Source organism: Pangasianodon hypophthalmus, chromosome 6 (assembly GCF_027358585.1).
Source record: "Pangasianodon hypophthalmus isolate fPanHyp1 chromosome 6, fPanHyp1.pri, whole genome shotgun sequence".
NCBI classification, from domain to species: domain Eukaryota; kingdom Metazoa; phylum Chordata; class Actinopteri; order Siluriformes; family Pangasiidae; genus Pangasianodon; species Pangasianodon hypophthalmus.
In genome coordinates, this window is record NC_069715.1 from 8135820 (window position 1) to 8148190 (window position 12371).

At 40.8% G+C, this 12371-nt stretch overlaps 1 protein-coding gene across 2 annotated transcripts; it reads left to right on the forward strand.

Moving 5' to 3' along the window:
* The first annotated feature begins 7432 nt into the window (after positions 1 to 7432).
* si:dkey-5i3.5 (uncharacterized protein LOC565091 homolog) lies at positions 7433 to 11279 on the forward strand. Of its 2 annotated transcripts, none has more exons than XM_026927023.3 (3): positions 7433 to 7685; positions 9539 to 10020; positions 10609 to 11279. In XM_026927023.3, the coding sequence occupies exons 1-3, from the start codon at positions 7546 to 7548 to the stop codon at positions 10968 to 10970; spliced, it is 984 nt and encodes a 327-aa protein (XP_026782824.3). In that variant the 5' UTR covers positions 7433 to 7545; the 3' UTR covers positions 10971 to 11279. The 2 variants fall into 2 exon arrangements, with proteins under 2 accessions (XP_026782824.3, XP_026782825.3); XM_026927024.3 differs by lacking the exon at positions 7433 to 7685 and adding an exon at positions 7722 to 7985.
* The last annotated feature ends 1092 nt before the right edge of the window (positions 11280 to 12371 follow it).

A 12371-nucleotide genomic window follows, 5' to 3' on the forward strand; every position in this document is an offset into this window, starting at 1 on the left:
CTGCCTCAGCTTCTCTCTCAGAAACACACACTGCCTGACACACCCCCTATCTGACTGCACTTCCCCCAACGCTCTAACGCTGTATGTGTCTGATCTCTCTCCAATTGTGTTGATCCAAGCTCCTCTGTCTGTCTCTCTTTGCCAAGAGTGGATTAGCTCTGCTAGGTGTTTGACTTCCCCTCGTCTTACTTCACTGAACAAACTGCAAAATAGGAAGGCAAGACCTCTCTCTACACAAAAGATCACATTCACAAGGGAATACTTTTCTTTCCCCATATGCATGCAAATGAAACCTTTCTTCAGGCTATGTTCAATTTCAGTTTGTCAGTTTAATAAACGCTGACACAGTAGCAACTCATTAGCAGTGTGATCAATGATCCATTGGGTTAAAAAAAGATTTTTGGGTCACATGGTGGCCTCACAGCTACAAGGTCCCTGGTTCAATAGAAAGTTTGGATTACTGTCTTTGAGGAGTCTTGCATGTTCTCCCCATGCCCGGGTGGGTTTCCTCCGGGTTCTCTGGTTTCCTCCCACCCCCCAAAATAAGACAGTTGGTGGATTGCCTAAGACAACTTGCCCCTAGGTGTGTACAAATATGTGAATATGTGTGTGCATGGAGCCTTGCACAGGACTGGTGTCTATATTCCTGCCCCTTGCTCAGTGTTCCTGGGGGAGGCTCAGGATCCACTCTGACCCAGGATAAAGTGGTTACTGAGTGACTGTCAGTGTTTTGCCTTGCCCCATGACCAATAACACTTGCACTTATATCAGTCACTGTCATTTGTTAAGCATCAGCTTGGAAGAGAGATAATCACTGCACATTAAGCTCAGATGTCAGATGTTCCTCCAGGCTACAGGCATGCTGGTGTAGATGAGGAGCTTAAAGATGTTGCACATTTGAATTCTCAATGAAGAAACAGCAGGAAAAAAATGAAAGAGCCAGAAGGACAAACCAAAGAACATTTAAGGTTTATATCATCTTCTGACTAGGATCTACACACCACCACAAGTGGATGCTGTCATGGATTCCCCCTTTGCATTGTGGTTCCCATGGCAACTAACGACATGCACTAATCTTTGGTTGAGGCATTATTTCGTTTCGGGTTGTGTGTCCATCCGGCTCGTTTAGTGTGACCTCTCAAGAATGAGTGGATGAATGTTTGCGGGATTTATATGGATTTATCATTGTAACCAGTAGATGAACTGATTAGATTTTGGAATTGATCCACACAGGTTCAAGGTAACAGCAAAGTCAGATGTCCGCAATAGTTTTTCTTCAATAGCTTCCTTCCTGTTTGGAGTATATTTTAAAGGTATTTGAGGCATACAAATGAGTAACATTTGTGGAGGCATCCCTGTCAAAGCTGTTGCCGTCAAGTTCTACTTGTATTTTTTTCTGTTTTGGTTTTGTCTCCATTCCGTGTCCTGTCAGTGATTTGTTCCCCAAATCTGTGCACTTGTTCTGTGTTTAGTCCATATAGACCATGCTGGATCTTTGTTTTGTTGTGTAGTCTTATCGTGTTTTTGTAACATTAAGGTTAAGCTTTATATTCTGAGTCCTGTTTTAGGATATTTTCTGGTTTTGACCTTTTTGGGCCTATTTTTTGTTTTATCTTTGTGTGATATTACCTACCTGTGTATTGACTGTCATGGACTTTGATGAGGCTTCTTGGTTGGCCCTAAATAAAGCACACATCAAGCACCTGCACTTGCATCCTGCCTCATTCATATGTATGTTACAGATGCACTCTTTTTATTTCCACATTCTCCATCAGGAAGGGGAGGCCCTGAATCCAAAGTTAACCTATGACATGCACTCTTAGAAAAATAAAAAAGGTTCCACACTTCCTTGGTTTATTCCTCTGGGGGATCACTTAAAGGTTTTGCTTAATATACTATACCACAGGTTTTGTAAATGGTTCCGAGTAGAACCCTTTCATGAAGCTGGAACACTTAACCACCAAAAGAACCCTTAGTGCCCACACTGGTTATAAATGTACAATATCATAGGATGTGACAGATTTGGAGAGAATCAGTCAGTGTATACGGTCAGACAGTGCAGTCAGGATCCAGATCAGTTAAAACTGAGCCTGAGAGAATACAAACTAGGACACTCTTACAAAGACCTACTTTGGAAAGATATAAGAAGCATGAATGTTACCTAACATAATGGTTACAATTAAACTTACAAATATTATAGCAATTACTATTTTATTGGTAATTCTCTCAGTAAATCTGGTGTATAAATGTATATATCTCAACATTAAGCTGTCAGTTTATTAAGTATGCCGATTTAGTAGATAATAAATTCACTCTAAATTCAGTCTATGTTCATTATGTTCACACCAAAAATGAGCTAAGAGGAACATGCAGTATTGTATTTCGCGAATGTTATGTATTTGTACAGGTTCTTGTTATGCATAGAACTGGGCATAACTGTGGTTCATGGCCTCCGCGTGTCTGATTTTCCACTGTTTAAAAGCACAGGAAGACAGCAAATGAGCCATAACTAAAAGGGGCTTTGGGATAGGGCAATGACGAGCTGGTTAAACATATGACATCATTGTGATTCGCCGCCTGACTCCCGGTCAGGCCAATGGCTCGTCTTCTGCTAATCATCTGCATGAGTGACCTTAAGCAGGCGATTAGCAGACCTGCTGAAGTGGGATTGTGCAAACAGACCCATGACTGATAACATACATATGCCCTGTAGTGGCTTCACTTATCCAGGACAGCCTGTGCTACCCTGCGGAGACAAAACATAGTAGCTGCAATTTTGTCTTAAAAGAGACATTTGGACATCTGCTCTAAGACAAACTGACACATTTCAAACTTGTTTTGAGTGCAGATTGACCTACACTCTTACAAAAAAGGGTTGGGATTAGCCCTTGTATGGTGTTTGGGACTATGAGACCAACTGTCAATGTTTAGTGAAAGAAAAATCAATCAATTATAATCAATTATTATTTTAACCTGACACTCATTGGTCTTGGCTCATTTGCTCTGACAAACATGTTGAAAAATTCATTTTTATTGAGTACCCCCCTGTGTACTTCCCTGCACATTTATATTACATATGTGGTGTTTGGGTCTTCTGGACCCATGAGTAATGAGTGTAATGAGTAATGAGAGTAATGAGAAATTGTGGGGGAAACAAAGGTAACCATGATAAAAGTGAAAGAAAAAAAAAAAACATGCTGACTCCTGACCTTTTCCCTGTCTTTATCCTCCTTATACCTTTTTTTTGTGTTTGCATCTTTTTTCCCCCCAAACTCTTTCCTGTCTTGTGCATGAAATTACACATACATACATACATATACACTGTGAAATTTTTACATTTCAATCACGAAAACCTCTGTATTCCTGTGCGCAAACACACACACACACACACACACACACACACAATTGCACACACATAAATAAAGTTACAAAAATTTCAAGCACAGTGAACTGGTCTACTCTGCATATTTCTCCATTTTACTCTCCCTGTTGCATGTGTATCTGCAAATTTTCTCACAGGAACCTGTAAAATATAATTTCATAACATTCTCTCAGCAGCAAATTGGGGAGGGAAATGAGATAAATAGCTCTGTGTTATTATTTTAGAAGAGCATAAAGCAAATGCAGAAGGAGTTCCGCTTTCGGAAAACGAAGAACTTGAAGCTCATGTCCTGATCAGTGCTGTTTCTGGCAGTGAATTTGGAGATGGAGATGACCATAGACCATCAGACCTTCCTATACCTCCTACACCTGCTCATCTACAGCCTGCTAGAGAAGAAAGTGATGATCCACCAAGAATGACTGGTTTACATACACCTTAGCCAAATGCATTTAAACTCTTCTTTGGTTTATTCCTCAAACTCAGTTTTTCACAATTCCTGACATTTAATCGTAGAAAACATTCCCTGTCTTAGGTCAGTTAGGATCACTACTTTATTTTAAGAATGTGAAATGTCAGAATAATAGTAGAGAGAATTATTTATCTCAGCTTTTATTTCATTCATCACATTCCCAGTGGGTCAGAAGTTTACATACACTTGGTTAGTATTTGGTAGCATTGCCTTTAAATTATTATATTATATATATATAATATATAATATGTTTATATATTATATAAATTATTAAATCAAACGGTTTGGGCTTTGTGATGGGCACTCCAATACCTTGACTTTGTTGTCCTTAAGCCATTTTGCCACAACTTTGGAGTTGTGCTTGGGGTCATGGTCCATTTGGAAGACCCATTTGTGACCGAGCTTTAACTTCCTGGCTGATGTCTTGAGATGCTGCTTCAATATGTCCACATAACATAGGCAGCAAGTGAACTGTCAGTTCTCGAAGTTGATGTGTCGGAAGGAAAAATGGGCAAGCATAAGGATCTGAGCGACTTTGACAAGGGCCAAATTGTGATAGTTAGATGACTGGGTCAGAGTATCTTCAAAACGGCAGGTCTTGTGGGGTGTTCCTGGTATGCAGAGGTTAGTACCTACCAAAAGTTGTCCAAGGAAGGACAAGCAGTGAACCGGTGACATGGTCATGGGCGCCCAAGGCTCACTGATGAATGTGGGGAGCGAAGGCTGTCCTGCCTGGTCCGATCCCACAGAAGAGCTACTGTAGCACAAATTGCTGAAAATGTTAATGCTGGCTATTATAGAAAGGTGGCAGAAAACACGGTGCATTGCAGCTTGCTGCTTATGGGACTGCATAGCTGTTGACCGGTCAGAGTGCCCAATGCTGACCCCTGTCCACCGCCAAAAGTGCCTACAGTACTGGACCATGGAGTAATGGAAGAAGGTGGCCGAGTCTGATGAGTCACATTTTCTTTTACATCATGTGGATGACCGGGTGCGTGTTTGTTGCTTACCTGGGGAAGAGGTGGCACCAGGATGCACTATGGGAAGAAGGCAAGCCAACAGAGGCAGCGTGATGCTCTGGGCAATGTTCTGCTGACACTATAGTAACTCATATAATAATAATACATAATAATAATACATAACACTTGTATAGCACTTTTCAAGATACTCAAAGACGCTTTACATGAAGAGACAAACGAGGGCAACAAAAGAATTAAGACAGTTAATGAAAGGTGGTTTTAAAGAGATGGGTTTTCAGGGCTTTTTTAAACATGGGGAGTGTGGATGAGTCTCTGATGTGTTTGGGCAGGGAGTTCCAAAAGGTGGGGGCAGCAGCGGAGAAGGCCCTGTCCCCCCAGGTCTTGTTGGTCAAGTCCTGGTGGGGGGAGACAGGAGGTTGGCGTCAGCTGACCTGAGGGCACGGGTGGGGGTGTGGTGGTGGAGGAGCTCAGAGAGGTAGGTGTAATATAATAACTCTTTACAACCATGGTGAGCAGAAAAACATCTCAGCATGTGAAAAACATCAAATCTTGTGGTGGATGGGCTACAATAGCAGAAGACCTCATCAGGTTCCACTTCTGTCAGCCAAGATCTGAGGCTATCATTACCGGCCCATTTCCAATCTTCCTTTTATAGTGAAAAATTCTTGAACAGACAGTAGCATCTCAGCTCCAGGCTCATCTGCAAAGCAATAATCTTTACGAGCCATTTCAATCTGGTTTCTGTCCCAAACACAGCACTGAAACAGCCCTTAAATTAACAATGACCTCCTTCGTGCTGCTGACTCAGGCCTTCTGACCATCTTCATCCCCTTCGACCTCAGTGCCACCTTTGATACCATCTCGCATTCGCTCTTATTGGAATGCCTGGCTGACATTGGGGTAAACAGCATTGCTCTTCCCTGGTTCTCATCCTACCTCAACAACAGAAAATAATTTGTCCAGCTCAAGAATGTCCGGTCAGACCCGGCCCTGGTTAGTCAGTGTGTCCCACAGGGATCAGTGTTAAGACCACTCCTTTTTATCATCTACCTTTTACCCCTTGAACATATTCTCCACCATCATGGAGTGCATTTTAACTCAGCTTTTCTCCACAAAAACACCCCCTAAAAAAAAAAAAAAAAAAAAAAAAAAAAACTTAGATGGCTAATAATGTCTAAAACTCAATGGCAAAAAAAGTGTGGTTCTTCTAATTGGCTCCAAGTCCATACTTTCCAGAACTCCCCCTTTCACTATTACCATTGATGACAGCATGGTTCACATTTCCTCCGAAAGAGCCTTGGTGTCATATTTTCAGTCCTCACATCAATAATATCTCACATACTGCCTTCTTCCATACTGCCTTGCTAGACTCCTTGCTAGACCCTCCCATCTCTTATCACAGCAATCAAGTTCTTATTCCTGCTCTTATTCACGCTCTGGTAGTCAATATGCTTCCGTATTGACTACTGTAACGCCATCCTTCTTGGTGTATCTGATAAACTTCACCACTCATTCAAAAAAATCATTAAAAAATTCTAAATAATTCAGCTGCAAGAATTATTACTTGCACAAAGTCCACTCACCATGTAACACCCTCTCTTATTCAGCTCCACTGGCTCCCTGTCCAACAATAAGTTCACTAATAAATTCTACTGCTTACGTTCGAAGCCATTCATAATATGGCTCCCTCCTACCTTTCAGATCTTCCCCAACCAACATTCTCTACGATCCTCCTCAGCTGCTCTACTCAGTGTTCCAGCTTTTAAACTCAGCACTGTGTGTCCCAGAGCTTTCAGTTGCTCTGCACTCAAACTCTGGAACTCACTCCCACTGCGTAGCTGTCAGTAGGACTCCATTTCACAGTTCAAATCCCAGATTAAAACACATTTTTTTTAATTAGCTTATTCGTTATAATTAACTCATCTATATTATTATTGCTGTATCTAATATCAAATTTAATGTTGTGTATTTATTTTAAATATGCTGCTCTTATTGTTTGTTGTTTTTCTTGTGGTACTGTAAGTTGTCCTTGAGTGTCATGCAAGGCACCAACAAATAAAATGTATTATTATTATTATTATTATTATTATTACTATTACTATTATTATTATTATTATTATTATTATTATCATCATCATAGGCACAGGATCATGGAAACTGGGCAGTTGAAGATTACGAAAAAAACTGGTCTTTTCCCAGTCTTCAACTGTCCACTTTCGGTGAGTCTGTGCCCTCAAGATAGCCTCCGATTTCTGTTCTTCGCTAACAGAAGAAGTGGAACCTGATGTGATCTTCTGCTGTTGTATCCCATCCACCTCAAGGTTCGAAGTGTTGTGCATGCTGAGATTCTTTTCTGCTCACCACGGTTGTAAAGCGTGCTTATTTCAGTTACTGTAGACAGCGTAACCCAGTCTGGTCATTCTCCTCTGATCTCTCTCCTCAACGATGTGTTTCACACTCCAAAATCTAGTGGAAAGCCTTCCCAGAAGAGTAGAGGTTATTATAACTGTAAAGGGAGGACTGACTCAGTGTTAATGCCCATGGTTTTGGACTGGGTACATATATGGGTGTGATGGTCAGGTATCCAAATATTTTTGGCCATCTTGTGTACGTGGTGCAGTCACTGCATACATCATATCACAGAGCTCAAGTCATTTCATGGGTGTGGCTGTAGCTTGTGGGCGTGGCTATTGGGTGACCTGTGAAGACTGTACATGGCTGCTAAGGCAGTTTTGAGGTTTTCTCGGCTGAAACATGGCTTCCTCTCTGTACTGCTCAGAGGTTTCCGACCTTATTATAAAAATGTCATTTACCGTGATTTATGTGCAGCTGTCTCCAAACCCAGCGCGACCAGGTATTTAAATAAAGATAACTCAGTCTAGTATGTTTGTTCAAAAGTAGTGCCTTAAATGTTGTTAAGCCTGTAAACTCTGTATTGTGTTGTGTAACTGAATTACAGCGTTTGCTATCTTCGAACTCGGAGCTGAGCCTCTGTACCGTGTTACTGTCCCTCAGTCCAGTGAAGGGCTTTTCTCAGTAATGTTATGCACTCATACAGCTGTGGAGGCGGAGCAGAGGCATGAAGCATATAGCTAGCTAATACTTCCGTTTGTTTAGTGTTGACATTTTGCTTTTTTTTTTTAAGTGGAAGCAGGTAAGGATGTTGCTTGTAGCCTTTTTTCACCACTTTAACTATTTAAAAAATGCAAAATATGCACAGCTATACGTTTTCGAAGTGAATATTACCGAAGTGTATGTAGTTACTAAAGGTTTTCGTGACACATCTGCGTTGCTAGCACGGGTTTTGGCTAACTGTTTGTTTGTTTGTTTGTTTTTGTCAACACGACCACATGAATTATGCTATTAACCGCAGTGAAAATGTTAAATATTTAACTATTTCCTTTAACTACCGCTTTTGACAGTGTATGTTTTGATTTGTATGCTTGTAGTAAAGTCATAAACACTTAACATCCTCCATTCAAAGGTCACCTCTACTGGTAAAGCAGTTAGTGAAAGCAGAGCAAAAGCCACCATTAAACACTTGATAAATCAGTTAACTTTACCCCATACATCATTTATAACTGAGCTATCATTTGGCTCTGCTTTAAATAAGGTTCTGTTATTCATTTATAATTTATCTGATCATTTATCTTCAGTAAGTGATTTATCCTGTTCAGGGTTGCTGTAGATCTTGAGTCTATCCTGGGAATACTGAGGCTCAGGAATAAACCCAGAATGGGCTGCCAGTCTGCCTCAGGACACCATGCAAACACACACACACACTCACACACACATTCTCCTAGGGGCAATTTACTCTAGCTAGTCCACCTGCTGATATGCTTGTTTTGGAGGTGAGAGGAAACCGGAGAACCAGAGGAAACCCACACAGACACGGGGAGAACGTGTGAAACTCCACACAGGCAGTAACCCAGGCTCAGGATCGAACTGGGGCTCTACCTGCTACAACACCATGCTGCCCCATATCCATATTCCAGCATGTATCATGTCTGAGTTTAGAGAATATAATTTCCCAAACTGACACTTCATTTAAAGCCGTAGTGTTCCCATGAACTAAGCTGCACGAAAGCATGTTTTTGCTTGTCTGTCTGACACAAACGCACGTCAGTGAGGGAGCAGCAAAACTCAGGACTGTTTTGGGCGCCAGGTAGTACTGGCGAGAGGTTTAAAGTATAAATGAAGAATTGGAAGAAATTTGTCAGCTGTAGAGATTTTCAAATATAGTTTATGGTGCAGGCAGCAGAGTAGATGATCGGTGAATATGTGTGTGAACGGTGCTCTGTAATGGACCGGCGTCCTATCTAGTGTGTATTTCTGCCTTGTACCTGGTGTTTCCAGGATAAACCCTGACCACAATCCTGACCAGGGTGAAGTGCTTACTGAAGATGAATGAATGACTGTGAAGATGAGTTTCTACTTTATTAGATTAAACTACAAATACATAAGATATATAACTTGCAAAATTGCTGCACATACAGCTGTGAGGTTGCGAACAGCAGATGTGGAGAAAATGCTTTATTAGCAAGTGTGTGTTTGTGTTAAATTTCAGGTCAAACAACACAGTAAATCATTTATTACAGTAAATCAAATATATTCATGCTGCTTATTGCTATGCTTTAGGACCTGACAATAAAACATCTCCTCCCAGTATAGTACACTATATAGTGAATATCATATATACTTCTTTAGGTCTTCTAGTGTGATGCCTTTTGATGACGGGCCCTTGAAGGGCGTAACGACTCACCACCTCAGCAAAGGCATCACATTCTATGTAAATGAGAGTACGGTGAAACCTGCTGTCAGTGGCCAGGCCAAGCCGCTGCTTCTGATGTTGCCGTGGCTCGGCTCGAGGCCTCAGTCTCAGGCCAAGTACTGCGAGATCTACCTTAGAACAGGCTTCGATGTGCTAGTGGTGGAGAGCAACGTGGGTCATTTCCTGTGGCCTCGCTGGGGCCTGGAGCACGGTGCACAAGTGCTGCAGTTGCTGGAGAGCGAGCAATTCTCAAGGCGCCCCCTGGTGGTTCATGCCTTCTCCATCGGAGGATTCACATTCGCTCAGCTGCTCGTTCACGTGGCCAAAGACACTCGGCGCTATCGTGGCCTGATCGACAGAGTCAGAGGGCAGATCTACGACAGCCTGGTTATCGGCTCGCTGGAACGCATGGCTATAGGTGTGTAAAGAGGCAGAATGATGGTTTATATCAGCTGTTAATGAGTTTTATCTGAATTTTGCACATGAGAAAACATGAATGGAAAGAAGAATTTCTGAAAGGAAAAAACCCCTAAAAGTTTTAACTTTTGACTGATGTTGAAACCTTGGCACATGGATAGATGAGAAGATAAGATGTTTGTTTTCTGGGACTGTACATTTGCATTTAGTATTCAAAAATATAACTACTAAAGAGCCTATCATGTAATACTGACACAGACAGACTAAATATTTGTATTTACCCACAGTTACACTGATATTCGTATTTCTTACATGAACAGGGATCCATGTAAAAACTGCCACTTTCAATTCATTGTCACAAACTTTTTTTGAATTTGAAAATCCCCTTGACTCACAGCTAGGTTAAATCTCAAATGGCTGTTTATTCGCTATTTTTTTACTCACTACTCGCTACTACTCTAGAAGTTTAATAGTGCACTATAGACTTAATAGAGAGACATGATAGAGACATTTTAGATTCAGTCATAGAAGAAGAATGACTACCTTCACATTATCTGTTACCAATTTGACCGCTTTTGTTGCACTCCAGGTGTGAGTAAGAACTTGTTCCCTCGTTCTGAGTTCCTTGTGAAGCGCGCCAGCCTCCTTTACTTCCACGTGTTCAAGCGGCAGACGGTGGACTACTTCAACGCAAGTATTGACGTGTTCTGGAACACGCCTCTGACCTCTCCTGCGCTTTACTTCTTCTGTGGCAACGATGTCTTGTGTGACTCGGCGGTCATACAGAAGCTGCTGGAATACTGGAAGAGGCGGGGTATTATTGTGATGAGTAAGAAGTGGGAGGAGTCTATCCATGCCGGGCATCTGCGCGCCCATCCTCAGGAGTACCTGTCAGTCCTAGAACACTTTCTCTGTTCTCTCAACATGATACCTCTAAAAGCCAAAATGTGAACATTTGGTAACAGGGACACAATAATTTATCATGATAATGTACAGTACAGTACAGTACCAGGAACTTCATTTCATTGCATCACTTTAGGGGGAATTCCTTTTTCAATATTTCAAATTTGCCTAAAAACACGTGGTTCAATGTAAAGAAACATTCTGATGTCTGACACATTGAGAATGATTTTTTTTTTTTTTTTTCACAACATGAAATGTTTAAGAAGCACTAATATTTGAAGGTGCATTACTGTATAACTTTGAATTTACAGGACACTAAACCTATGCAGTATTTTATTAATAAATATTTTTATTTGAGAGAGTTTTGTTTTTAAGTAAAAAGCAGTCTACTGTTTGACACACTGCTGTCATGTAGTATTCTAATACTGTTTTACCATCACTGTACCAGCTCGATTTAGCTTGATAGTACTCTTAGTCTTATACTCTTATACTAGCATGAGGATCAGTTTCTGATGAAGAGTATAAAACAGTGGTTCACACAGTAGTGTCCCTAGAGGTCACATCGAGCATATCAAGGGGGTCCACAATCTTAGATTCACAACCCATCACTACAAAGGTTATTATATTTTATTATATTTCTAATTTAGATTAGAGTTATTATCCTGTTTAACTGGTCACTTTAACCGAGCACAAACATGTAACAAATGTAAACATAGTATTCTAGTACTGTTAGTAGTCCTGTATTTATTTATAACTAGAAGTAGCTTTGTGTGCCATCAGCCTATGGCATCCTTCTGCATTATAGTGCCTTCACGTCGTGTTGGAATTATGGTCATTACGAGATTTTAACTTGTAAAAAGCATTCATGGCTTCATCAAACCTGTGTTGGTGACTTTTTTTAGACTCCTTTAATGTCTTTTGTTTAAACAAAAAAAAAAAAAAAAAAAAAAAAAGAAGAAGAGCTTAGTGCCAAGTCCTGCACTCATAATGGCTCTCCAGTTCACAACACATCAGTTGAGAGACCAGATTCAGTTGACTTACGACCAGTGTGTAAAGCCTTGCACTTACACGATGACCCCAACGACCAATCACTGCTCACCATTGTTTTAGACGACCAATCACTGCTCACCATTGTTTTAGACGACTAAACACTGCTCACCATTGTTCCCATCGATCAATTGCTGCTCACTGTTGCTTCCCAATGACCAATCATGGATCACCATTGTTGCAGGTAATCACTGATATTCAATATATATACAACTGCACAAGTTACAAAAGTTTTATAAATAAGAAATTAATATAGAGTAACTGACATTTCGGATACAATATGGCCAAATAATTTGTTTATTTTTGTTCGGCGGAAGCCGCACACACTGATAGCTTGTCGACTTGCTGGCTAGCTCACAATGATTTGTACATTCCTGTTAAAGGTTTTCATCTTCATCTGAC

Excerpts from the sequence above, each read along its gene's own strand:
- si:dkey-5i3.5 (XM_026927023.3), top strand. The coding sequence starts at position 7,546 with ATGGCTGCTAAGGCAGTTTTGAGGTTTTCTCGGCTGAAACATGGCTTC. Across the intron at positions 7,686-9,538 it reads TCCAAACCCAGCGCGACCAG|GTCTTCTAGTGTGATGCCTT; the intron begins GTATTTAAATAA and ends ATACTTCTTTAG. Across the intron at positions 10,021-10,608 it reads GCTGGAACGCATGGCTATAG|GTGTGAGTAAGAACTTGTTC; the intron begins GTGTGTAAAGAG and ends GTTGCACTCCAG.